This window comes from Parus major, chromosome 2 (genome assembly GCF_001522545.3).
Source record: "Parus major isolate Abel chromosome 2, Parus_major1.1, whole genome shotgun sequence".
Lineage (NCBI taxonomy): Eukaryota > Metazoa > Chordata > Aves > Passeriformes > Paridae > Parus > Parus major.
This window is the reverse complement of record NC_031769.1, coordinates 65924981-65952832: the sequence shown is the minus strand read 5'-3', so window position 1 is coordinate 65952832 and position 27852 is coordinate 65924981. Positions and strand designations below refer to the sequence as shown.

The 27852-nt window shown below is 39.3% G+C and overlaps 2 protein-coding genes across 11 annotated transcripts in view; one reads left to right on the top strand and one right to left on the bottom strand.

The window, feature by feature from the left end:
- The window catches only part of LYRM4 (LYR motif containing 4), an 85454-nt gene extending 61021 nt beyond the window's left edge, over positions 1 to 24433 (bottom strand). The window contains exons 1-2 of one of the 4 annotated variants that reach the window (XM_015617660.3): positions 24287 to 24433; positions 3047 to 3167 (exon numbers count right to left, since the gene is read on the bottom strand). In XM_015617660.3, the coding sequence (XP_015473146.1) occupies positions 3047 to 3167; positions 24287 to 24372 (207 nt within the window). In that variant the 5' untranslated portion in view covers positions 24373 to 24433. The remainder of the gene's footprint in view (positions 1 to 3046; positions 3168 to 24286) is intronic. The other 3 variants (XM_033512094.1, XM_033512095.1, XM_015617661.2) reach the window with 3 other exon arrangements.
- Positions 24403 to 27852, top strand: part of FARS2 (phenylalanyl-tRNA synthetase 2, mitochondrial) — a 227890-nt gene continuing 224440 nt past the window's right edge. For 6 of the 7 annotated variants that reach the window (XM_033512093.1, XM_015617658.2, XM_015617659.2 and 3 more), the window contains exon 1: positions 24403 to 24475. The gene's annotated coding sequence lies outside the window, so the exon portion shown is untranslated. The remainder of the gene's footprint in view (positions 24476 to 27852) is intronic. The other variant, XM_015617655.3, reaches the window with a different exon arrangement.

Below are 27852 nucleotides of genomic sequence, written 5' to 3'. Positions count from 1 at the left end.
TGAGACATCCTATAAATGAAAACAAGGCTTTAATCAGAGCACACAGGTCTACTAGAGCTTTTGAACTTCACTGTTATGTTTTCAGTTCAAAACCCGAGAGACAGAATATCATAAAGAAAACTTCAAAACACTCAATATTAGCCAGTCTTCAAAGTGGCTTTTATAAATCTCAAATTTCAGCAGCAGCAATGCAAATTCAGTGCTAATTCTCCTACCACTAACAAACTAACATTACTAATGTTAGTTACTAATAGAAACTCACAAATGAAATCGTGTTAGCACAGGTGGGAAATGGCTGTTATGACAATTGTCAAACAACTTCAAGACTTCACCTCAAATTTAAAATTTTCTATTTCACACTTATTTGTAACACTGTATTTCCCCCAACACCCTTCTCCACAGGAAAGACATCACAAAATTTTGTAGTTTACACAGTAAACACATACGCACAAAAGTCTTTGCCAACAGTGTTGGCAAAGGAACATGAGTTGTTCCTTCCTTATAGCCAGGCTATTATTAAATTGAAACCAATAATAAGCAGAGGAGGACTAAGCTAGAGATTAATGTTCTTCCATGCTTTTCAGCATTATAAAGCTACTTTTATAACACTCAAGCAAATTGTACAGTGACTGACATGAACAAAATGACAGTAATCTGTCACTACTTCACATTTCCCACTAGGCTGATTCAAATAGTTATTTATGAACCTTACACTTCAGTGGTCACTTTGATGACTAAACCATAAATTAGAATGTAAAGTGAATATAAATTTGATTTCAGAGTAACAACAAATTGTCAGCAAGGAGGGAAATTATTTAATTTCTACTGACATACTAGAAAAAGTCAGCAATACCAAGATGAACCACATCATAATAAGCCCCAAACTTAGCAAAAAAATGTATGCTACATCTCATGTTTGCTTCAGTGCTTCTGCATTTAAAAATAAAAGCACTTTATATTATGCTTGGTTAGTTTTAAATATAAAGTTTTAATAATGTCAGATGACTTCATTACTTAGATCTTCAATTAAACAGTGAGGAAGAATGAACTTTTTCTACAGAGCATGATGAAATTTGACAGCAAGTAAATATTAATATGAACTTAGATGCTCAGGTTTTTAATACTCTCAATGAAAATATTTTAATTTTTACAACATTTATCTCTTGCTTTACAGATGGGAGTGAGACGACACCGAAACATAACGGAAGTTCTGCAAAGCATAACAGTTTGTAATTTTTTAGGGAAAAAAAAAAATTAACCAAATAATCAACTTTTGCAGGGATGCATGTCAAAAAATTATCTTGATAAAATAATTTTCTTCTGATTATTTTCTGTTAAAAAGTTCCATTGCCTATTATATTGCTGTATAATAACATTTATTATCAATAACTCTTGAAAACATGTAAGATAAACTCTTCCAAAGGTGAATGAAGCGTGATTGTACTTTGGAAAATGTCTAGAAGTGCAACATTAAAGAGATACTTCAACCTAAGTTTCACTGTGTTAGCAGTGTTAAAAATGGGAAGTTGTGTCAGTGGCTTTAATATTCCTTGATTTTCAAGTATATTTTCCCTGAAATTCTTACATGGAATGATAGTGATCCAATTTAAAACCAACTTTAGCAATGTGGTTTTTCATGTTGGAGAAACACTTTAAATAGCAGATGTTTGAAACAAACATGCAAAACCCTGCAGGCTTAGCAATAACTGAGGCCATTCTGAATTATTCTGGTATGTCCCAGTGACACAGTAACAAATGCATAACAGAAGGATGCTGACTGATGCTGAGGGACAATCTTTATGCTAAAGGAGAACTTCAAAAAAGGTGCAAGGCAAGACCTCCACCCTAGACAAGAGTCTAGCCTGTCAAGAGTCTCTTTAAGAGAAATAATATATTTATCTAAGGTCTACAGAAACAAGGTAATCTGGGTTTACACAGGACTTAGAGAGGAAAGAGGAGTTTTATTTTGAAATCTGTCCCAGATGTATTAGAACTCAGATCAGTAGAATCATGTTTTGCTGAGAAAAAGAGTTGGAAAGTTTTTATTTAGCAAGACTTTACCTTAAGCAAGAATTAGAAGAGCTGAAAATGTCAATTATCACCTACAGATCTGAGAAAAAACACGCCAGCATTCAAATATAACTGCATTGGAAAAATCCAATCCAAATTGCTTCTTTGAGAAACACTTAAATTAAAAAAAAATAAAAAATAGCAGTGTTTGGGTTAAACAAAAAGATATCTAAACTATGGTAGCACAAAACAACACCCGATCCTGGGAGAAGAAAATAAAAAAAAAAATTAACTTGCACCTAAGTATCCATACTTAATTGTCAAATCAAAGGGCCCAGCTCCCTACTAAAATAAGAATCCATCTAACTGACCTGCTGGTTGTTTAAAGAGCCTTATTAAACCATTGAGGAGCAGGTGCACATAGTCGTTCAGTGTTTAATAAAAGTACTACTGAGCTCTGACTGGTGTCAGCAAGTGCAGATTTTGCAAGGAGGAGCAGCTTAAGCACTGCAAGTGCCCATAGAGAGTTCAGGCATAGAAACCTACTTTTTTCCAGTCTTTTCCAAACTTTAAATCTACAGCGGCTATAAATGAGAAATTAAAAAGTATCTCAAGTTCAACCAAGTCTACTTCATTTCTTAGTAACATGGTACCTCTTGGAAGGAACAGAGATGCTATAAATGCTACTTAGACAAGGTTGAAGAAAAATATTGCCAGTGATGTAAATTTTCCAAAGAAAAACCTATTGCCATTTAGCCAGCATTTACTTAATTCACTTCAGGATTTTTTTGTTCTGTTACTATTCCAACACTGTGTCTGGAGATGGGAAAAATGAACACTGAAGAAAGTGAGGCTATTTGGAGTGAGTGTCAGTGTCACCCTTCTGAACCTATGATGGAAGGACAAATAAAGTCAGACAAAAACTGATATTCACCTAGAGATGTTTTAAGCAAGGGTCTCTTTTATTTCCATCTCTAGTGGCATAAAATACTTAAATAAGCAATGGACAACTCTGATAAAAATGAGAAAAACATACCTGCCGTTGAATAATCTCGAGGTTTGCTTTGGCTTTATTCAGTAGTTCTTCTATTTTTTCAGAATCCGCAATGTTCTTGTTTTCTCTAAAGGCATCTCTTATCCTTCTGATGGCGTATGTTCTAAATGCAAACAATAAGAGGACATATATTCATGGATGTGCCATGATTTATGTCATTTCAACATTCTTTAAAACATACTGATATAAAAAATAAAATGCACACTCCCCATATATATGTATTTTTTCTCAGTTTTAGACATATAACTCTTTATTCAGGGTTTTCTCTTGCCCAAGTTGAAGTAGTGACCAGATCCTGAAATTTAAAAAAAAAAGTGGTTCTATTGGAGGTTACTGTAGAAAAATGTCATATTTCAAGTATCAATCTAATTGATAACAATCAAGTATCAATCTAACTCCTTGTTTGTGCTGAAGCCATACTACTGGATGCCCAGCATGGAATACCACAAAACTCAAGAACATTACAAAAAGGCTAAGGACCTTATGTCATTAATGTCAGAAAATCATTCCCCAGCCTATTTTGAAGCAGTATGACTGTTCTTAACCTGCATATTCAAAAGGTCATTGAGCTAGACACTAAATACAATATGCACTTCTGCTAGATGCAATGTTGTAATCTCGCAGTCAACAAAAGTAGATTGATGGACCAATTAACAAAAAAAGGGCTCTTTCCTTGTCACCCTCTTCCTCTCTTGACAGAGTGAATTTCACCCCTCAGTCCAACACCTCCTCATCCATATCCCCATTAAGAAGCAGTAACAGGACATGAATTTTGCAAGCTGGAAGAGGTTATGATCTCTGCTTCCAGAGAGGAAGGTCCAAAACTGCAGCTTTCCCCAAATCCTGCCCTTTTTTCCAAAACGGTTAATTACTTTTACATACTCTATAGTGTACTGTCATCCTCCCTTCCCTCCCCTGCCAAATAGGGCCAATTTACATATGACAATAAAATTTTCAAACAGAGCAGTGGATACTTCCATTACATGGATCCTTGGGAGGGACTGGAGAAATGCTGTAAACTGATCTTGCTCATCTATCTTCCTTGTGTTCCAATTCTGTACCAACACATCACATCAGTACCACTTTTGCTAAAGAAAGTAAAACGCTATGTGTGTCACTGGAAGGAAACAAAAGGCTAGAAAATACCCCACAATTAGTTTAATATTTCAACAACCCTTTCCAATTTTGTATAAAAATGGAACACCAGAGATAGAATTGCCTGAAACTCTGTCACAGAATATCCAAGCACAAGACTGAAAATTATTGGGGGAGGAGACTGAGAAGAGAGGAAGAGGAAAGATGAATAGCCAGTGGCACTCCATTCCATTAGATGGTGCTATCCAGCTCCTAATGCAGCTTTCACCAGCCAAGCAGCGTATTTTGTCTTTGAGCTCATAAATAATACATTTCAATCACAGGAATCAGGATGGTTGTGGAGTGCCACTCTGACGCGGCGCTCCGGCAGATGGTGTGTGCTTTTAATTAGGGCCTGTTCACCTATAATGTGACACTGGGGTGCGTGAGGGAGTGAGCGAGTGTGTGTTTGGATGTGTGAAGTTAATAGAATGTATTAAATATGGAAGCTCAATCTCATCTGCAGCTGTTGTCCTAGCAAGACATGAAGGGGAAGCTGATTATTTCTTCTAGAAAAGAAACAACCCCACATCATTAATATATAGTGTAATTCTGTTGCTTGATAATGGTGAGATTTCAAATCACCCCATAGACATATGTAAGGTTAAACTGTGCAAAACATATAATATTTTCTGGAAGAAAGGACAGGTTTCCAAGAGATACAACAACAAACATATACATATCTTTAACCTAAAAGAAAAAACAACAACAGCAAGTATTTATTAGTGGGTACAAGTCTTTCAAAATGCAATACAAATGAGTAAGTGCTATCTACATAAAAAAGATAGATGGGACAAACCAAATTCTTGTTCAGTATAACACCTACAGACTGGATTTTTTTTTGTTTTGTTTTGTACATATGGTGTGTTAATTGTTCCATTTTCTCTCTCTTCCTCTAATTACACTCAACAATTGTTGAGAAAGAAATGTACATGGAAAACAGACCAATTTTTATCTAAAATCACAAAGTTGCACTGTTTTTACTTCTATTTTTTATCTTTAATTTTTTAAACCTTTATGAGTTTTAACACCCAAAGGAAGTTATTTTATATAGGCTTTAACACAATCTTAATTCTATGGCTAAATCCATGTATCTCTAAACACACTTCAAAGACTAACTCTGTAGACTGGCACTACTCTTTACAAGTTACACTGAGTTTTAATGTGTCACTTAAAATAAGGATGAGCTCAATTCAAAGCTCAAACCCAAAACTACAGTGACTGTAAAAAATCCTTTCTTCACCATTCAGGGGAGCCAGGGAAATATTTTACCGACATTCAAATTCTCTAAAATTATGTAAAAAGTGTTAAGTCAAGATATAAACAAACTGGAAGGCTTTATTTTTTTTTTTTTTTTGTGTGTGTGTATGTGTGGTTTTTTTCTTTTAAACAACAGCTTTTTATATACAACAGCAGTTGTGAGCAGCTTCAATTCAGCACCTTGACACTCTATATTTCAACAGTTTCTGAACGAAGAATGCATTAGAAGCTAGAACTACCATAAGAAATGCAATATTGCTCCAAGTCAATGAAAAACAAAGCCCTTCTGAAAGCACAGTAGTGTGTGTAAGCAACACGTAGTAAAGACACACATGTATAAGAATAACCTATTCATTCAGATATGTATCTGTTGGGCTATTTTTTTACAGAGCACACTGCTCCAGAGATCTCCTGGCTGATGAACAGACTGGTCTGTTGGAGAGCTGCTCTAATGGAGTGTATTTTCAGTTCAGTGAGCATAACACACCAAACCCAAACCTGTGACATTTGAAGGCACACCTAGAAAGTATGTGAATACATGGTTGTCTTCATAAAACTTTACGTTATCCTAAAAGAAACACTATCTGAAGACAGTGTGAGAGCTGAAAAGAAGACTGGCAAGTGAGGTGATGGCTGTACCTTACAGATGATTATTTACCCAAAGGGGTGCAAAGGAACTGCAACAAGTTTAAGCCAATGTGAAGAGGAGCAATTGCAATTTTGCCACCCTGGCAAGCACAAACCCTCCCCCTGCCTCCTTTAGACCAGCACAGTCAGTCTGATATTTGGCCTCAGCTGAGCCAGTCCAACCTGGGAAATTGATAGATGACCAACCTATTACAAGATGTAATAACTTCACTTTTTGTTGTTTTGGGATTTTTTTACAGATTAGTGGGCTTTATCAGCTCTCCATGGAACTGGATGAGCAACATCACTGAGAAGGAGGGAATACAGGAGTACTGATTTTGATGGATAGAGCTTGCAATTGATCCCATTAAAAAGGCCAAGAAAGTCACACAAACAATGGGGACCTTTCAGTGAGAAAGGACCAAACTAACTCTCCAGAGAAACAGAATAGGAAAGCAATTTTGGATGCAGTACATTCAAAGAGCTCCTACAGACCTGTGGGAAAAGCCTAGTTCCTAATGCATTCAATTTCCTAATGTATTCATTAGGAAATATCATTTAAATTAAGTCTTAAACTACATTTCTACATTTCACAATTCATTATTTTTCCCACCTATTTGAAAACAGGTACTGCAAAATGTCTGAAAGATGCAAGAAGGTATTTTGCAAGTGCATTGAAATTTGAATAGAGAACACCTTTGATTTTATCTTTTGCAAAGACTTCTCCAGTGACCTAATGACAGCAGGACCCAAGCAAGAGTGTACAGTTGAATATATTCACTCAGTGCTCTCATACATATGCACACGCAAAACACCTCTTGTGATCCCTACTCATGTGCATCTGTCACACAATTAATTCCCAATTAAATCAAAATAAGGCCCTTGATGGGCAGTAGACTCGGTGTGAAGGCTTCAGAGCAAAGCCAGCGCAGGTGGATGGCTACACAAGGCAACAGATGCCCATCAGCAGAAAGCAGGACTGGCTGGGGGTTAATACGAGAACAAGCGCAGGGCCAAAACATTACCACAGACTCTCTGGCAATGGGGACTGCCTGCTAATGTTATGAGACTACAGTGCTGCCAAATAACTGTAAAAACTAAAGAGAAAGCAGTCTTTGGTCCAATACTCTACCTTCAAAGAGCTCCTCTCTTTTCTTCCCTGAAGCACAATCAAAAGCCTAATGTGTCCCCATAAAAATGAAGTCTACAAGAAGCAAAGTCTGAAACAACGACGATAAATGAAAAATGAAATCACAATCCAGGTACTTCAGAAAATAATAACTGCTGGGGGACTTATATATTTTATTTCAAAATATTTACTTATATCATGCCTGACCAAAAAAAAATAAAAATCTTTGTGCTCTGCTAAATGAAAAGAAGCTAAAACATCACACTTGCCTAAGTACAGAGTTCCAAACTTTCAAAATAAACCTGGCCAAGCAATGTTTTTCTCAACACCACTTTGCATTCACCAGTATTACAACATGCTAAAGGTTTAAGTCATCTTTCCAAGACATCTTTACAAACATGTTGACATCTTGGCTTTGTGCCTGTCAACAAATGCAACATACCAGTAGGTTATATCAGAGTCACAGGCATCACACTGCGGAACACAATGGCTATTACAAGTTGTTGGCCATTGAGCACGCACATCAAGATAGAAGAGGACAGTTGTGGTACACAATCTGTGCAAGCAAAACAGATCACAAGGGAAGGGGCCACCAGGTTAGAATATTCATATTCAAGATGACTGAAAAAGGTCTAGAGTAAAATGAATTTCTCCCTGAGTTGTATTCAATAAATTAATGCAAGCGAGCAGTAGCCAAGCTCTAGGAAGCTCACTGGAGTTAACACCTCTGGAAAGAAGTATATGATGTTTTTATTTAAAGACAACAATGTGTAAAACTGAGATACTCGTTTACAATAGAGTAGCATTACATCAAGTGAGGGACCCCTTTCATAAAAGGTCAGTTTGCTTTTACTAAACTATATTTTCCTATCACTGCTGCCTTCCAACTAACATCTATTAACTTATGGTCCAACAGGATGAATTTTCAGAATTTCCCATTATTACTAGCAAAATGAGCACTAGATAAAATTTGCCCAACTAAATTTCCAGAATTATGTATCATTTAAAAAGGTAAAGCTTTTATAACAAAAAACCACCTGCAGAAAATTAGTTTTAGCTCACAGTAAAGTTTTATTAGCATTAGTGAAGATGTCTTCATGTACAGAATTGCTTCTGAGAGAATGCTTATTTAGATGCATATATGAGTACACGTCTATTTCCATATATATGTGTATGTATGTATTACAATATTTTTTCCTATATTAGAAGACACCAATTAAGGTGAGGCAAAAGCTGCATGTAATTACCATCTAATACTAAAAAAAGAAACACTTGACAACAGATGTGTGTTTGAGACTCAGAGGCAAGTATCTCACGGGGAAGTAGTTGTGACTGGTCTAATTAAACCCAAGCCCAACAGAGGAGTGTGGACACAACACTTCAGCAACAAGTTGCTCCTCAAACTCCATCACTAGACACACTTTCAGCACTGCCACCTCAAGTTACAGCACAACAACAACCTACATGTGCCTGCTTTCTGAAAATCAAAGCAAAGACTGTTCTTGCAACCAGGATTTCTTTGGGGGAGTCAGGGTGGTGGCTGGATCCTGGGAAAGGAGGAAAGAAGAATAAAGAAGAAGGAAGTTTAGACTGCTGGTAAACTCAGCATTATTTCCTTGAATTTTTTAACAAAGCAGTCACTAGACAGTCTTCACAAAAAGCCTACAGAAAGAAACCAACCAGCCACTACTTGGTTTCTGTGCTAACATACAAAACATGAATTCCAATGCAATTGCTAAGAAATATGTCTGGAATTGAACTGCATTGGGGATAACTTATGAGAAAGGATTAATCCAAAAGAGCAGAGAATAGGAATAAAGATTGATGAACATTAGAAAATATGTTTGAGAGAGGGTGACTGTAACTCAGTGCATATAATACATGCTGCATGATCAGATACAAGGATCTGTTGCTTACTTCTAAAGCAAATATTGCTATTTTGCATCCCAGATCTCAAAACATCTAACAAAAACTTGAACCCTTTCCGTAAGTTTCCTTTCATTTTCTTTTTTCATTCTAAACCAAATAAAGCATCCCTAGATTTTTAGAGAGCAAGATTTGTGGATGGTTTTAGAAAAGGAGAACTTCTTTTTTCTGGCTATATATTTTCATCAGTTTGTGTCTGTACCCATTTCAAAGCAGAGAGCATGGATGACCACCTGATCAACAGGAACACAGAATTATTCACATTGGAAATGTATCTAGGAGGTCTGTAGTCCCACCTCCTGCTGAAAGCCATCAGTGATGGCATCAGATCAGATTAATCACAGCTTTGTCCAGCCAAGTCTTGAAAAACAGGATGTTGACCCAGACCACTTTGCTTGGAAAACAAGCTCAATTGCTTGTCTGCCCTTGTGGACAAAAAGCTTTTCCTTAAAGCCAGTCTGAAAAGCCTCTCTTCCTGCACTTTACATCTGCTGTCATTTTTTCTCCTATCAGTCCCCTCTGGATACTTTGAGGTACTGGCTGCTTTCAGGTTCCCTCAATGTTGCTTCTTCTGAAGGCTGAACCAGCTCCCTCAGCCTTTGCTCACATGACAAGTGCTTCAGCTCCCTTGGTAGCTCCTGCAGAGCTGCTTACAGGTTGTCTGAGCCTTTCCTGATGGGGGGCTGTGGAGGACAAGACTGGATGCAGAACGCCAGATGTGATCTTCCTCCCATCAATCTGCTGGCTGAGCAACTCTTGATACATCTCAGGATGCTCTTGGCCTTCCTTGCTGCCAGGGCACACAGTTCAGTTCCCAGAGACTTTCTTCTTCCCAGAATACTATCGGTCCTATTCTTAGTTAACTATGATTATTTTTGCAATTCATTGAAACATAAATTTTTGTTGCTGTATTTCTAAAACAAAAACAGTTATTGGCTTAATTCTAAGTGTAAGGAATCTTTGCAGAAAGGAGTGCTTTTCAGGAGGTCAGGGTTAAGAGAAAAAAGTAAAGATGTCCAAATGAAAGCATTCTTTTAATCTTAATTGGAGTTGCAATTTCAATGTTATTTTGCAGAAGAGGCTAAAAAAGAGCATTATCAGTGAAGGACCCAACTGCACAAGTTGTTCAGTTAACGAGGCACCAGGCAAGGATGTGCTGCAGGAACTGTAACCTGAATTTGCTACAGATGAAAAGTGTCCTGATGGCCTGAAATAAGTAATAGCTCTCTGCTGAGTTTTCACTGCCAAGCCCCTGCCAACTGCTCTACAACCAGGACACTGGGGTAGCTTAGTAGGCCAATTACCAGGCAGGGAACGCCTTGAAATGACACGTTCAAAACCTGACAAGGCTGATTTCTCTCTTCTCCCTTTTGAGACAGATATATACCACTCCATTTGCTGTGCTGCTGTTTCTGAACAGTTCATAAAAAAGGCCTGGCCTGCTGTGTATAGCCACTACAATATTGTTCTGGAAAGATTCGTTTTAGTCCAGCGCTGTGGCCAACATTTCTCTTTTCAGCTTGGCTAGAGGTGCTCCCTGTGCTGGTATGGCCTCACCTTGAATACTGCGTGCAGTTTTAGTCACAAGATAAGAAAGATATTAAGCTATTAGAGAGATCAAAAGGAGGCCAATAAAGATGGTGAAGGGCCTTGAGGGGAAGCCCTATGAGGAGTCAGAGGTTACTTGGTCTGTTCAGGCTGGAAAAGAGGAGACTGAGGAGACCTCATTGCAGTTACAACTTCCTTGTGAGGGGAAGAGGAGGGGCAGACACTGAAATCTTCCCTTTGGTGACCAGTGATAGGTCCCAAGTGCGTGGACTGGAGTTGTCAGGGAAGAATTAGGTTGGATATCAGAAAAACGTTTTTCACCCAGAGGGTGGTTGGGCACTAGAACACGTTCCCCAGGGACATGGTCACAAAACCAAGCCTGCCAGAGTTCAGGAAGTGTTTGGACAATGCTCTTCAGCACATGGTGTGACTCATGGGAACAGTCCTGTGCAGAGCCAGAAGATGGACTCAATAATCCTTGTGGGTCCATGCCAACTCTCCAGACTCTGTGATTCTGTGGTTTGGGTACCCTGAAGAGGCCTAAAGATATTGCACCTCTTGGTGATTTCATTTGGGGAAGCACTGGGTGCTAATCAGCCTTTCTGGATGCAAGTATTTCACACTTGACAGTGGAAAATTATTTGCCTTTGATGAAGCAATACTTGTTAAGGTTATTTTAATTAAGCAGCAGGACATAAAATGTTGAGATATTCTAACTTCTTGGGCTGCAGTATTGTTGGTCTGGATGATGATAAGATTTCCACAGGATATTTCTAAAATGCAGTGTTACTTCTGAAAGTAAAGATACAGTAAATATCTACTTACAGGACATAGATTCTTATTTTAATATAGAAATTATGCCAGTTCCTTAGAAGAGAAAAGGGATCAAGTATCAGAAATATGTTAACAGTATATAGTTTTAAAATAAATGAGATATTTTGACTACCAAAAGACTTAGAGAAAACAGTTCTCTGACAGTCATCTGACGTGAAGCTTTGTTGGCCATCTTGACAGACTAGTAATTTTCAGTATACTAAACAGACTCCTAACAAAGTTTTACCTTGCAAAAATGATCCTTGGATTCTAGCAATAGAGAGAGTTAATTCTGCCCTTTGATTTTTGCTCAAGTAGACCTGAGATTTCTGAGACAGAAGGATGTAAACATCATAGGTCCAAATGGAAGAAATTGCATTAAAACTAGATAAGGCCCAGTTGTCTAATGACAAAGGCAACAATAAATACAACCAAAAATACAATTTATTAAACAACCCACATGAAGCAACATGCCACCTGCTCTGTTTATATGTAGCATACTAGAAGTTACAGGATTTAAATTGTTGAAATTACTATCCAAAATGTATTCTCTCATCCATTACTATCAGTTTTACAGCTTATCCAAAAATTCTTATACCTCAGTCAGTAATGACAAATATCCGCACCGGACTTCCTACCACCATTTGGCTCAATGACCTTCCCACATTTATAGCAAAGCACCGCATGTTTAGTTTAGCAAATTTACAGCATCAATTTTGACAACAATGATGGATATTTGAAATTACTTAGCAGCACATAAAATTCCAATATATGTAATGTCTATTAGTCAAATCTAGAGTCCAAAAAAAAAAATTTGAAATTTGTAATAAAATCAGCATCCTACTTTGTGCATATAACAGAGTGCTGAATATTCTTTTCAGACATTTGAAATTGTAAATATATGGCTTTGGACAATGCATGTAGTGTTTTAGGAAGCTCAGACCCAGACTACTCTAATTATTACCAAAGGCTCAGAAAAAAATAAATGCGGGTTATTTTGTACACTGTGAACACTACTTAAGGCAGAGAGCAAGTGAACTGGATATTTCCTTCTGTATTCTTTCTATTTAATTAGTTACAGGATATGGAAGTCTTCACAGACTTTAGAGATGATTACACCAGGACTAAAGAAAAAGAGGCTAAAATTCCCATCCTGAGGTGAACAGTAACCCAGAAATGCAAAGGGTACAAACTCTGGGTGTCACTTCATCCCCCACAAGAAATTAGATGCAGCCCCTTACATGAAGAAACAGCAGGAGGACCCATGGTGAACAGAGGCAAGGACTGATGGAAAAAGAATATTGTGCTCAGTAAAGCTGCTGATGCACCATGCAGTGAGGCAGACTTGAGGTTTTCAGATAGGCACAGCTGATCTTCATCCCCATAAATAATGCAGCACCTCTGTGCACCAGCTATAATGTGCCAGAACTGCCCACCCCAACTTTCCGCACTCCACAGCTCTCACATCCCAGATGCTGCCAGCACAAGCAAGCACTTAAAAAAGTCAAACCCTTTGCAGGCAAGTTATGGAACAATATATCCCCAGCTTTTTATCTTTGGGGCATGATGGTGACCAGCTAAGCTATACCCAAGACCTCCACTAGCTCCAGTAAAATAAATTCAGCTTCTCAGGACCTATAAATCTTATGCATTTCTCTGAAGTTCTGAAGTAAAACAAGGAACCAAAGCAAAACTAAAACCTAAGTGAAGTAACACAACACAACATTCTTCAAAGCTACTTCACATTAAAGAAAGAAAAAAACCCAACTTTTTCCTACTATTTTTCCTACAGTTATTTTAAAAAAAGAAGTAGAATATATTATCTATCTGTCAAACATGAAGCAAAGAGCAACTACTAGCCAAAATGTTTCTTTGGGGCCATGTATGAGCTCCACCTCTAAAATTGTGGTGCATAAGCTCCTACTCTCCAAACTGTAAATCCCAGCATACAATGCAATCCTTTGATCTTTGATTATATACTTTAATATCAGACAGGAAAATGAGATTAAACTTAAAACTCAAGGTATTCTAGTCCAATGAATAGAAGTCATTCAATAAACCTGCTGATAGCTCTTCTGTGCAGAAGAAGAAGTACAGCTCTTCTGTAGCTCTTTTAAGAAAAGGTGATCAGAAATATTCAGGAAGACAAAGAGAGCAGTCAATTTTCCTTTTTAAAGAAGAGAAGCATTGACAAACATCTTTTAATCTATGCAAGCTCAAGTACATTAAATATGGATCTTAAAATTTAGATGTGAATCTACACTAAGGTCAGTAATTTTTAAAGAGTCTTCCAGTCTTAACACTCTCTCAAGAGTCTTACACTATGAATGAAAAAAGATCACCATATTATATATCTCTGTACATTCTATTTAATAAGGCTAGGTTCAGATTGGTACATCTATATATAAAAAAAGATTCTGCACTTCAAGCCAAAAATGGGCTACAAAACCCTCCAGATAATACTTAATAGCTAATTAAAAGTTACAGAAAAGTAGCCACTCACATGAGTGACGGTAGCACTTTCTGTCCTTTGTCTTCAAGCAAGGAAAAAGAAAACAGACTGTAAACACCAGCTCCATTTCCTCCCACAAGCTCATGGCTGCTAGCTGCAAGAATTTCTTCTCAGATAACATTTACTCTAAATGTAGAATTAACATCTGACTTAAAACTCAGTAACTCAGACAAGTACTGGCTGAGGTTACTGCAAGAGAGATTAGGAGAGGAAAAGCGGTATTAGGAGAGATCTACTTATCCTAAGGCTTTCAGCATAACATTTTATGACTGGTCCAGATTACCTTCCTTTTCACATGAGACCTGACCTTCCACTCCCTGGAGTAGCAGAAAAAGTTTCCAATTTAGGAACAAATTACCAATACAAGCTGCAGAAGTGGGAGGCTCCAGCAAATGGCAGCAATACCTTGCACTGATAGAGAACTTCTCCTTCAAGAGTTTCAACAAATTGTTGAATTGTTTTATTTGTTGGGAAATAAAAGCCCAGGACTAAGCCTCAGTCCATGCAGATTAGTAAGCATTGCCACTAGTTCACAGAACAAGAAGTTTTGTATAGATATATGTACAGTATGCTTTTTTTGTCCAACCCTGTACTGCTGCAGCTCATAGGACTACATTCATGCCATGCTGCCTTTGCTTTTGGAAGCAACTGTGATAGTTCCACCAGCAGCTTAATAAATATTCATATTTCCATGCAAAATCTGCAAATAATGGGCAGCAATTTTGGGTATAAATTATGAACTGAAAATAATAAATTAAATTTAGTAAAAAATGTGCTCAGTAGCTCTGAAAATCAAGAAACCTATTTAGTGTTCTACATGAAATGCATTGCTTATTATTGTTGTGTAAACAAAACACTTGAACATTTATTTTCATACTGTAAATTAGTCAGATCAGGGAAAAAACATGATGAGTGAGACATCTAATTTATTTTGGCCAGTGATAAAACTACTTAGATCAATCAATCAATGTTCCTCCCTTCAAAACTAGTTTACATGCGAAGACCATTAATTTGAAAACCTATTTGCTAACATTGTACTAGAAAAATGCTGTCATATTTTAGATGAGCCAAAGATGTTTTCTGGAACTTAGCAGCAGGTTAGTTTCATGGCAACACAATACAGTTCAATTTGACATTGTCAGTATAATTCAAGCTATGAGCTTCAAGGACTGTCTTACACATTTATTTGAGCTGCATTGATTTTAAAACATTTTTCTGAGAAGGAGGCAGTCTGATGTTATTTAAATAAATAAAACACTGAATATATTTGGATGGATGGATGGATGGATGGATTATTGTTTCACAAAGAATTCTATTAGTGATTCAATCCAAAACTTTATGAGATGTGATGGTTTGTACCTGGCCCCTTCCACTTATAGTTGCCTTTTTTTAACTGTGACTAGCAATGCAAATGAATAATGACTCTGAACCACACCCCCAAACAACCACCTGGGGCCACATTTGGCTCTTTCATTGCTATTCTAACATAGTCTGCAGAAATTTAACATTCACACAATGTGTAACCCACACTAGATAAACCAATTTTTTCCAACACCAAGGCTCTGTGGAAATCTGCACATACATTCCCCCCTCCTGCTTAGGCAAACAATAAATGGACATTTGCATCTGCGTGTGACTGAAACTGAGTACTGTGGTAATCTGCATGTTTGTTGGGGAAATATATAATGCCTGTAAATAAACACTACCAAGCAACAATACTGTGTGCATCCTGCAAGCAAATCCTAGTTAGCAGAAATTACACCCAATGCAAGACAGAGATGGAGACAACTCTGTAAAGACTGAACTTCCAGGACACAATGAATTATTTTCATAGGAACCTAAAATCACAGAAGTTTAATTATAAAAGCTTCGATATCATAGAGGATTAGTGATTATTAACAATACACTACTAAAATGAATTATAGTCTCAGGGAAATATTTTAACTTTTTTTTTTTCAGACATACACTTTCTCAGGCAGTAAAAACAAGACAACATTACTTTTAAACAAGCTAATTATTTAGAAACAGGTCTTTAATGGTTCCAGCCCAGGATAGGCCAGACAAGCAGACTTGGAAAGATTGTCAAGACCTGATGATGGACATTATTTTCTAATCAAATTAATACATCTATCATACGCTCTCTAGTCTCCACAGTGGATTCACAGCTTGCTTTAAACAGGGATTTTGTGAAATGGTTACTGGGAATGAGCAGAAGTGAATTCTAAATTTCTTGATACCAATACATTCATACATGAATAAACACACATAACATTTACTTTGTGCATGTACTTATTTAGAAACTATAATGAGATTTAACCTATTCCTATTTATTTAAAGAGTTAAAAAAATAAAAAAAGTAGTGCCTAAGAACAGCTTTTCCCAAGACTTTGTAACAAACACGATGCTGAAGAAAGTGTAGTTCTATGTACTGGACTGAATCCTGTGTCTCTGAATACTATTCCCAGCACAGGACCTTTACATTTTCCAGAATAATTTTTAAGGACTTTGTTTCAGACATATTCTGTTCAGGAAGAAAGCATCTGAACTCAACTGAATTCTTCTATCATATTAAATATTCAGTTGTATTGTATCCTAAGAAGAATGTTAGAATTTTATATGGAGAGTAGGTAAAAAGGAATAAACTAGAATAGAACAGAATGTAGGAAAAAATGTAAGGGAAAAAGGCCATAGTCCATAATGCCACCCTAGCCAGAATGCTGTGTGGATGATTAGTGGCATCTTCATTCTTGAGAAAAAATGTATCAAGAATCCCCAGAGAATATTTCCCACTAAGGACACTTTGGTACTGAGTTCTGTGCAAAACAGTCTTGGAAGAGCTGGCTCAAGTATTCACAAACACAAGAAAACACCCAAGAAAATCGCCTTTGATCCACACTTTTTTTTTTTTTTTTTTGAAAAGCAGAGAGTTATGTATAATCTAGGACTATTTTATTGGTCAGTGAACCCAAAAACACATGGAAAGAGCTTTATTGAAGAGGTAGTTCAGAGAGCACCCTTGCCATCCATTACTGCAGCAAGTGGTTTTAACATTGCCTCGTCAACTGCGGCTTCCTTTTTTCTTTTTTAAATTACTAAGATTTTTTTTTAAATCCAGAATGCTAATCTGCTAAAGAACACTTGAAATTATAATAGCCTGTGTCTACTGCATCTTGAATCACCTGGATGTTAGGAGGTCAGCATCTTTTCATCATGGGCAGCATAGAGATGAAGACAGAGGTACTAAGTGTTAAAGCCACATCCAAGAGTAAGGAAAGGAGGAGGTTAGCTGGAACAGCATTTTAATCCATTTTAATGCTACAGCTACATTACCAAGTGCTTTTCATTTACAAGAAATCATAAGCATATGTGTATGGGTATGAGTCACTGCCAGAGGCAGTATTTTTTCAATTACTCTCATTAGTTCTCAAACACTCACTACTGGTAATTAAATCTTACGTAAAAAGAAATATGTTCCTGGTTTTCTGTGCTATACAAAGAATAACAAACATTTACATTTATGAGATTTACTCATTTTATATGCCTTTACTATAATAAAATCAGTAGGTCACTCTTTTGAGGAAGCTCCCATCCATTTGTCATCCAAATATTAAATTCCCATTTTTCAAGACTTCTGTATGTTCTGTTTGTGCTCCAAACTCTCCCTTCAAGATACTACTATTTAAAATTCTCCTCTGCAAAAATAAAAAAAGAAACCAAGAAAATGACATCAGACCTGATGCACAGATATCACTAATTGTTTAGGAAGAATGTAACTTCACAAGGGTAAAGTGAATGTATTTGGAAAATGACAAACACTACTGAACCTTTAAACCAAAGATAACTCCTAATGAACAAGATCAACAGAATTTTGATGCGAAGATTTTTTTTGGGTAATGTCATTAATAAGAAATCAAAGTATTTGATAAAAATGTTTTCATTCATTTTAAAATTTCAGAGAAATATGTTCTGAGGGTAACTAATGGTTGTTCTGACATTTTTGAAATAGAGTGCTTTGGTTGTCTTTCCAAAATATTTTATACATATACAATACTGAAGTCAGATGGAAATACTTCAATACCAGAAAACCACATTCCAAAACCATGTTCTTATACCTCTATATTTTCCAAAAAAACTGCATATATTTCCATAAAAATACTCATACTCTTAAAATACTCTTAAAATACTGACACCTCTATTCAAGTATACATAATTCTGGCAGAATAAGGCAATATATATAAAAAAGCTTAAAATAATGGCAAAATGGTATGTGGTCAGTAAAATAGCCAAAATTTAACTCACCCCAAAAAGATGTATTAGTAAGGTCAACCACAAATCTGTGTGACTGTTCCTCAAACTGATCTGAAAAGGTGCAGTGGCTGTTTGCCTGTGACTCTGGGCTGTGCAGCTCCAGGCCAAAACAAGTGTCTGCACCAGTCTATGATGGAAACCACCCTGGACTCTGGAATACCACAGCTGCTGGCAGCCCTGACTTCTTTATACTTTTCAAGTAGATGACAGAGAACACCACACACTCAGTAAAAGGGAAATTAACTGAAAAAATCCTTAAGTTTATTATCACTCAGCATATGGTCAGGAATGACATACAGAGAAGAAAAAATAAGTTATCTGCCTTCTTTGCACAGCTGAGGAAAAACAGATACTGTAAACTGTAATTCTGTCACCATACACCTACAAATAAGTAAGACATCTCTCCTGGACAGAACTTACGATTTTATTTTTTTCTTGCATTTCTTATCTCACCTGCATACTACCACTTTGCTCTGAAAATCATGCCTTTCTTTTCTTGTTATTGTCTTGAATTTTTGTTTAATCACCATTTAGACTTTTACTCCTCCCTAACACAAAGAAACAAACAATCTGCTGGCAGACCTTGTCAATCACAAACTTCATTAGGATATCCAGTGAGAAAAAGGCTTATTCAGCTTGGATAACTGTCACATATAAAATTTTAACACAGCTGTTTACCTAAGTGATGAAAGTGCAAAAAGGAACACTGACAGGATTCTATAAACCAGGGACTAAAAGCAAAGTAAGATTTTTCCATTAAAGTGACCAAATAAGTTATGCTGGGAGTAAGAGAAAGAAATTAATTTTTATAAAAGAGTGGTTTTAAAAAAAATTTTACTTGGTGTGAATTATGCTCTCAAAAGAGTTCTTAGCAGAATCTTAACAGCTTTATGTCCCTTTGAAGAATAGATTATCATGCAAGTACAGGTCAGCTTAACCTATACTTAAGAAAAATACAGGTGCTCTCATGAAAGGAACTGGGTACAGAAAACTTTCTACTCTGGAACAGGGTATCCAGAGAAGTCTCACTATTAAGATTGAGGCAAAAGGAGTAGTAAGTACCTTGGCCTTTCCCTCATCTTTTGTTACTATGTTTACTTCGGCAACCAACAAAGGATGAAGATTCTCCTTAGCCCTTCCTCTGTTACTGATGTATATATAGCAACATTTTTTATATAGCAACATTTTTCTTTTATGACAGTAGCCAGATAAAGTTCCAGCTAGGGGTTTGGCTCTTCTAATTTTCTCTCTGCCTAACCTCACGACATCCACTGAGGTCTCTGGTGTAGTCTGCCCTTTCCTCTACAGGTCAAAAACACTGTAAACTGCCTTTTTTTTTTTTATTTTTTTTTAATCTTTTCCTCCTGAGTTCCCTCCAAAGCTCTCTGTTCAGCCAGGCTGGTTTTCTTCCCTGCTGGCTTATCTTCCAGCACATGAGGACAGCCTGCTCCTGTGCCTTGAAGATTTCTGTTTTGAAGAATGTCCAGCCTTTCTGGACACCACTGTCCTCCAGGACTGTCTCCCAAGTGACTCTCTCAATAGGTCTCCTAAACAGGCCCAAATCTGCCCTCTGGAAGTCCAAGGTGGCAGTTCTGCTGATTCCCCTCTTTACTTCTGTGAGATTTGATAACTCTTATCATTTCAAGATTGCTGTGCCCAAGGTGTCCTCCAATCTTCCCATCCCACAACAGTCCTTTTCTCTTGGCAAACAACAGGTCCAGTGGGGCGCCTTCTCTATTTGGTTCCCTCACCAGCTGCATTAGAAATTTATCTTCCACACACTCTGGGAACCTCCTGGACTCCTTCCTCTCTGTGATATTATATTTCCAGCAGACATCTGGTAAATTGAAGTCCCCACAAGAAAAAGGGGTAGCAATCTTGAGACTGTTTTATGGCTCTGTGTTCCATGGCTCCCTAAAATCAGATCAACAACTGTGTCAGTCAAAGTGGGAAAGAGCAACTGGCACTGAAAAAAACAGTGCAAATTATTTTGCTCTGTTTTGTTGCTAGGTTAGCAGTCATTTGCAAAAATCAGATTTACTGGTTTTAAAATATTGAAGGAGATGTCTCAGATGAAACTGCATGCATTGAATTAATGTGTTTCCAATGCAAAACTTGTTTTGATGAATTTTCTTCCCTGAGTCTTCTATATTCTGGGTAGCTTTATTAGTCAAATAATATTGCACATTCTAAAAGAAAAATCAAATTCCATTAAAATGCAACTTAGACAAGAAAAAAATTATTTAAAAATAAAAGAACAACTTCTACCAGTTAAAAGAGAACATAATGGATAACTGAAATAAATTTGCAATAAATCAAGAAAGACCTTAAAAAACATAAAAAAATTATTTGCAGAAAAATTCCATCCGAGGGGCTCAAAGCTTCTGACATTGCTCATGACTACAAGAAATTAAAGAAATAGAAAGCAGATGAGCTGGAAGCATGTCATATGATGTCACCCTGAACTTACTACCCATTGTTAGTATCTTTATAGGGCCAGAAAGACTAGGGATCTAAAAATTATAGTAAGCTGGTTAGCTAGACTCTCTGGAGCTTTTCCAGGTCAATGTCACACTTGAAATAGGCCTGCATGCAACAAGGTGAGGTGAGCCATGGTGCTCTTTGGCTAAACCTATTATGAAAACCCTCAAAAACAGAGATGACAAACTCTCTCAGGGAAGACCTGCTCCAGTCCTGCACTACCCTGAAGAGAACTCCCTCCCACTAGATTCCCATCTGTTAAGATCACTGATCTTCAGTCACATTAAACAATCAATAAATTTTAAAGTTTTGTTTATCTTCATTTACAACCAGATGTATTTTAATGGCTTTCATGAAGTTTATAAATTCTTTTGTTTTCTGTACCCAAACCACTCACATCATGCCATTATTTAAATCACTAATGATATTTAGAAATATCCCTTAAATGCATTTAGTTGAGACTATAATCCAACATATTATAAACCATCAGTGGTTCTACTTTTTGTCAACCAAGCAGAAGAAAATAGAACACTTGTTAAAAACCACCTTTTTGACTCAAAACCTAACATCTTGACTCTCTGCATATTGATTTTCCTCTAGTACAAATCACTCTCCCACACTCAGACTGTCTGCTTGGTAATAGGGCAGAAGGGCAGACATGATATTACTTACAGTCTACTAAATTCCCTCTCCTGCTGTTAAAACCTGGCCTAAACTTCTGGGTCTTCAAACACTCTGACATTTACTTCAGGACACTGGAGATGCTCCTGTGTTATTCTGAAGGCTGCCAGTGGTGACCTCAGGTACTTTAAGACATGAATGATACTCTTTACAGTTACCACACAAATTCTGCTGGGTGGCAGAAGAAAATCTGGGGCTACAAGATGACATACAGAATATATTTACTCAGAGAGACATAAAACAAAACAGGTGAATTTTCCACCACAGTCTAAATGTACATGTGTCCTAATTTTGTCTGGAAAGTCAAATTAAAGTTAATTTTCTTTGTAACAGACAGTACAGTGCTGTGTTTTGGATTTAGGATGAGAGTGATGCTGACAATATGCTGATCTCTTAGCTCTTGGCAAACAGGGCTTACACAAAGTCAGGAAGTTCTCAGCTTCTCCCACCAACCCTACTTGCAGGTGCAAGTAGGCTGGGGGGCACAGGAAGCTGGCAGGATGATCCAAATTGGCTAAAGGGATATTCCATACCATGTGGTGTCATGCTCAGTACATACACTCAGGAGAAAGCGGGTTGGGGGCTGCTGCTCAGGAACTGGCTGGGTGTCAGTTGGCAGCAACTGTACTGTGCACCACTTCTTTTGCAAATTCTAATTATTATTATTCTAATTGTTATTATTATTATCCATTCCTTTTCTGTTCTACTAAAAAGTCGTAATCTCAACCCACAAATTTTACTTTTTTTTCTCCCTAATTCTCTTCCCCATCCCTTTGGGTGGGGGGAGCAAGCGAGCACTTGTGTGGTGTTCAGCTGCCTGCTAAATTAAACCAGACCAACCAAATTAGGAGAAAAAGCACAGTAAGCAAATAAAGAGACAATAAGTAGCTAATCATACTCCAGACGTGCTCTTACGAACATGCAATTTGCAGTAATAAAGTATTCTGTCTGGCTGAAGTCATGAATCAATAATATTGATCTGTAATACCTTCTACTTTGCTGCAAGTCGGCTCTTTACACAAAGTCCTTGGGTTAGTACCCGTGCACTGCCATATCACATTACAGCAGCCCTGAGGACACAGCAGGGCTGTTTATCTTGGAATGCAAGAAGCCAGTGGGGTGTCCCTTTTACCCATGGGTGCGGTGTAAACACCGAGGCAGAACTGTTGTTGTGGTCACAGCAGACCTCTGAGTGTAACAGCTGCTGACCATTTCTTGCTGGAAACTGCTATGGCTTTTCGTGCTTACAAATATGTATACGCCACAAGGTTTTAGACGGTTTCTGATTTTATAATGCCTAAGGACAGGTCCATCAAAACCAGAGATCTTTCCTTTAAGTAAAGGCACAACCTGCACTGTGATATGGTGTCAAAAAATCAGATCTGCATGGATCTGCATCTCCATTACGTACAATCCTGTCTTTGTTAGCCAGAACAAGGGTAACCAGGGACACTCAGAACAGCAAAGAGCAGGAGAAAGCCTTGATAGCAACAGAATGTGATGCAAACACATATTGCTGCGTGGAATCAGCAATGAAGGTTAACTAGTGCCAGTTCATTTTCAGCCCCACAGTCCTTCTTCATGGGGCATTCCCTCACACCTGAGGTTTGTGGAATACTTGTGCCTTGCAGAGCACAGAGCTCTCCACAATTATGCAAGTTTAAAGGCTTCTGTTTTCAGTTCTTGCCTGAGAGATGATTCACAGCACAGGTAGCTCACATGTCTCTTCCTGTGGTCCAACTGAGTGGTAAAGTAAATGTACTACTGGGCAATGCAATTTTGCCAGCGTGGGTGAGCAGCACCCCCAGTGAACACTGCAGATAGCTAAAGGAGACCAGGCCTACACCTAACTTTTGCCCAAAAAACAGTGTGTGCCTTTCACCGACAGGCAGAGAAGACAGGCAGCCTAGTACCCTGTGTGGCAGGAAGAGTGAATCCGGATGCCTCATTGCACCCTGAGCGTGGACACAGCACATGGTGCCAGGCTTTGCCTGCAGCCTGACCCCAGCTCTCCTCTGCCAGGAAACAGGCAGCACACAGACCAGACATGAGCTGTATCAGTTTCAAAAAATCATTAGGGCTGGAACGGATCTCTGGAGATCATCTAATCCAACCCCCTGACAAGGGAGGGTCACCTTGAGCAGGTGACACAGGAACACATCCAGTGGGTTTTCAATGTCTCCAGGGAGGGAGACTCCACGACCTCCATGGGCAACCTGTTCCAGTACTCTGCCATCCACATGGTAAAGGAGTTCTTCACATGTTGAAGTGAGGCTTCCTTTGCTATGGCCTTTGCTTCTCATCCTCTTGTCGGGCACCACCCTATTGACACCCACTCCCTAGATATTTATCTGCATGAATGAGCTCCCCTCTTAGTCTTCCCTTCTCCTGACTAAACAGGCCAAGCTCCCACAGTCTCTCCTCAGGAGAGAGATGCTCCAGACCCTTCCTTATCTTTGTAGCCTCTCCATCAGGTCCCTGTCCTTGTACTGAGCAGCCCAGACCCACCACAAGTACTTCAGACTTCAGGTTGGGACAATCTCTGTCCTGTCCCTTCTTCCTAATAGCCCATACCCTGGTGTTTTTGCGGCAGTGCGGGGCCCAGCGAAGGGTCCGGAGGCTGCGCATTCCCTGCGCTCCGAGCCGGGCCCAGGCACGGTGCCCGTCCCGCTGTCGCTCCAGGGCACGGCTCGGCTCCTCCCGAGGCCGCAGCTCCCCCGCGCCCCTGCCCCAAGCACCGCCGGGACCCCAGGCCAAGGCGGGGAGCCCCGCGTCCGCCGCCCCCCGGAGCCGCTCCCCGCACCTGTAGTTGTAGCCGCTGAAGCGCTGGCTCTCCCGCAGCAGGGCGCGGTACAGCCGCAGCACCTGGGCACGGCTGGACGCTGCCATGTTGCCGACACCGAGCGGCTCCTCCCGCGGCGAGGCCCCTTTTCCCCGCCCTCCCTCCGTCCGCCGGGCGCAGCCGCGGCGGAGCGGAGCCGCAGGGCCGGCGGTGAGTGGCGGCGCGGAGCGGCAGCGGCCACGGCAACGGCTCGGCCCGGGCCCAGCGCAAGGCGCGGGCGGGGCGGGGAAAAGCGGGTCCCCGGCCGGGGCAGCCCCGGGCGCGGTGGGCTCGGGGGACTCGGGGTCGGTTCTCGGGTCCCGCCGGGTCGGGCCTGCCCGGCAGCTCCGGCGGGAATCCCAAGGCACGACTGCCCCTGGGTGCCTGTCGGTCTCGGCTGTGCGGCTGTGAAGGGCAGGGAGGGAAGGCCTGAGCGACAGGGAAAGCGAAACCTCTGCTCGGCGAGGGTAGCAGCGCCGTTCTTGGTGTGCCCCACGGGGAGGTGGATCCTGGCGGGGGGAGATGGATATCGGGGCTGGAAAGGAGCAACAGCGTGTGCAAGGGGTTGTCTCGGAATCGCTGTGTACATTTGAAGTCAGTTCATGTACTGGAGAGGATCTAGCAGAGGCCACAAGATAGTTTGGAGTCTGGAGCATCTGGCTTCATGAGGATGCTGGGCCTGTTTAGTCTGGAGAACAGAGGACTGAGAGGGGATCTCATTAATGCATATAAGTATGTCGGAGGTGGATTGCAAGATGGGTGATGGCTCTTCAGTGATGCCCAGCAAAAGAATGAGGAGCAGTGGCCACAAACTAGAACTCAAAAGTTTCACCTCAATGTGAGAATCAACTTTGCATTAAGGATAGCAGAACATGCTCAGGGAAACGTGCTGTGCTGGGAGCTTGTGGAGTCTGACTCTCTGGAGACATTAAAAACCCTCCTGGATACATTCCTGTGTCACCTGCTCAAGGTGACCATCACTCATCAGGGGGGTTCTACTAGATGATCTTCAGAGGTCCCTTCCAACCCCAACATTCTGTGATTCTCTGGAATCACTATAGACAGTTGAAGTCATTGTACATCTGTACCAGGACCTGTTGTGTTACAGTGATGTTTGAGTTGTTCCTCTCTCAAATCTGTTTTTAAGATGAATTCTACTATTTAAATCATACATCCTCCTTTGCTGAAAGTTTTGCCACTGCAGAATAAACTTAACTTTGTAACCTACAAGTGTTATGCTGCAGCTGTATTTAATACTGATTTTTATCAGCAATACAATTTATTTAGAGTCATAGAATCCTCAAGTTTGGAAGAGACCTTTAGTCTCCAGTGCAATTGTCCATCCAGCACTGCTACTGTAACCTGTAAACTACATCACCCAGCATCACATCCAGGAGTCTCCTGCACACCTCCAGGGATGGTAACTCCACCATCTCTCTGGGTAACCTTTTCCAGTGCTTCACCACCTGAACAATGTGGTTTTTTTCCGTAATACCTAATCTGAATCTTCCCTGTCTCAGTTTAAGACCATTTCCTCTGGTCCTCTCACTGCAAGCACAGCAGAAGAAATCGGTCCCCACTTCACTAGAACCTTCTTTCAGGTACCATGACAGGGTTCCTACTTCCTTCAGTTTGCTATTTATATAGGAGATATTTAAAACAACTACCATGTAGATACTCCACATTTCTCTGGCAAAAGTGCTTCAACTGCTGCTTCCAATTTAACTTGTGTTTTATTGCATATGCATTTGAGTGTTACTGTCAGTTGTACATCTGATGGAATTTACAGTTTGTTGCAAAGAACTAAAATAGTTCTGTGCTTTTGGATTTAATTAGTATAGACACATGAATTTATTTCAAATTTACCTTTACAGGTATGCTGTGTTTTAGCAGCCCTTTTAGGTTTCTGGAAATGGAGATTTTCTGCCCAAGCTAGAAATATTACAGTAAATGCAGAAAAATATGTGCAGCTGCAGTACTGGGAAAAGCCTTCCCTCTTTGTAAGTTACAAACCAATTTGTTATGGGTTAGGTGTTGGCAGTCAGGACACGAAATACTAATCAAAAAAATACTAATCAAGCATGACCTTCATTTGCCAGTGGGACCAACCAAACTCTCCTTGTAGCCCAAGCCATGTTGTTGGTACAGATTGTCATGCAAGAAGCAGAGCCCATCTGGGGTGCTGGTACTCCCCATCTTTGCAGCTGTTGGTGGCTGCTTAATACATGTTATAGCAGAACTCTGGCTTTGTGTCTACAGACTTATCATCTTCCCTGAAAGCAGCAGTGGCCACCCTGCCCTTTGTTATCGAGGGTGGGCTTCAGACAGCTTAACAAGATGCAGTTCTGTCACATACAGAGCCAAACTTAAGTTTGAGAGTTTAGCAAAGTTATGTGATACCATTCTGTGGATGTGTGGATGTAATTTTACAACAGCCCTCAGGTATTGCTGGAAATAAAATTTTTGTGGTACAGTCCTCAGCTCTAAAAGATGAAGGACTAAGTGGGATGAAAGCATTCACCAAACTTTGTTTACAAGAGCAGTATTAATTTAATATTTGAAAAGTAATTATTTTTAGTTTGCCTCAGATGCTAATCCTGTTTCTGAAACTTCCTGACAGTTTTTGTGTTTTATTTTTTAAATTTTTTTAGGTAACCATGTTTTTCTCTTGAAAAAGCCTAGAAACTACCCTTGAATAAGCACTAAGCACATACAATGCATGATCAGATGCAAAATAAATCTATCAAAGAAAAAAAGTCCTGTCTCCCTTTTCTAGCTTTACTCAAGGAGGGAAAGTCAATTTTTGGCAGAAACTAGTCACCTTTGTGCAGCTGGGTTGGCACTGTTAGCAGGAAAAATTAATTATTTTCTTATTCATTTGTCATTGTGTTTTCTTGGAAGTGATGGGTTATGGTCCCAGAAGTTGTCACATTCTGCAGGAAGTGGTCATTGCTCTGACTGGGATACTTGTGTTTCTCCTGGCCTTTCTTTATGTGCGCCATTGCAAGCCTGGAGGGAATTCAAAGGACAGACAGCCCAAATGACCACTGTGTGTCCTCTGACACTGGAGCCTGTGTATGGGGAAGCAGAAATAACCACTTCATTAACTTCCTTCTCATTCCTAAGGGGAAAACTACACCTGAATTTAGGGTTGGTGGGTGTTCATTTGTACAGAGGTCTTTGCTTTCAGCCTTTGGTCTGGGAAGGAAGGTGACATGTGCCTTGCCTCTCTGTGTCTCTCAGCATAAACAAGCACTTTGAGAGGTTATAATGGTATCAGTACCTGGAATATTTAAGTTTGTAGTTGCTAAAAGAGGGGAGGGAAGGGAAGGAATTTGGATGAAGTACATGCAGCGGCTGTGATCTGGAGTGGAAAGAAACAGCTGTTCTATTCTCTGGGACATATTTGATGTCGTCTGTTGCTGAATTGTTCCTTGTGGTGCACTATTTCAGCTTTATGACATGGCACTGAACACTTTCATAGAGTGTGTGCTTTCCTGGTATACTGCTGTTGGTTTTCACTATTTTTCTTTGGCGGTCAGAATGAT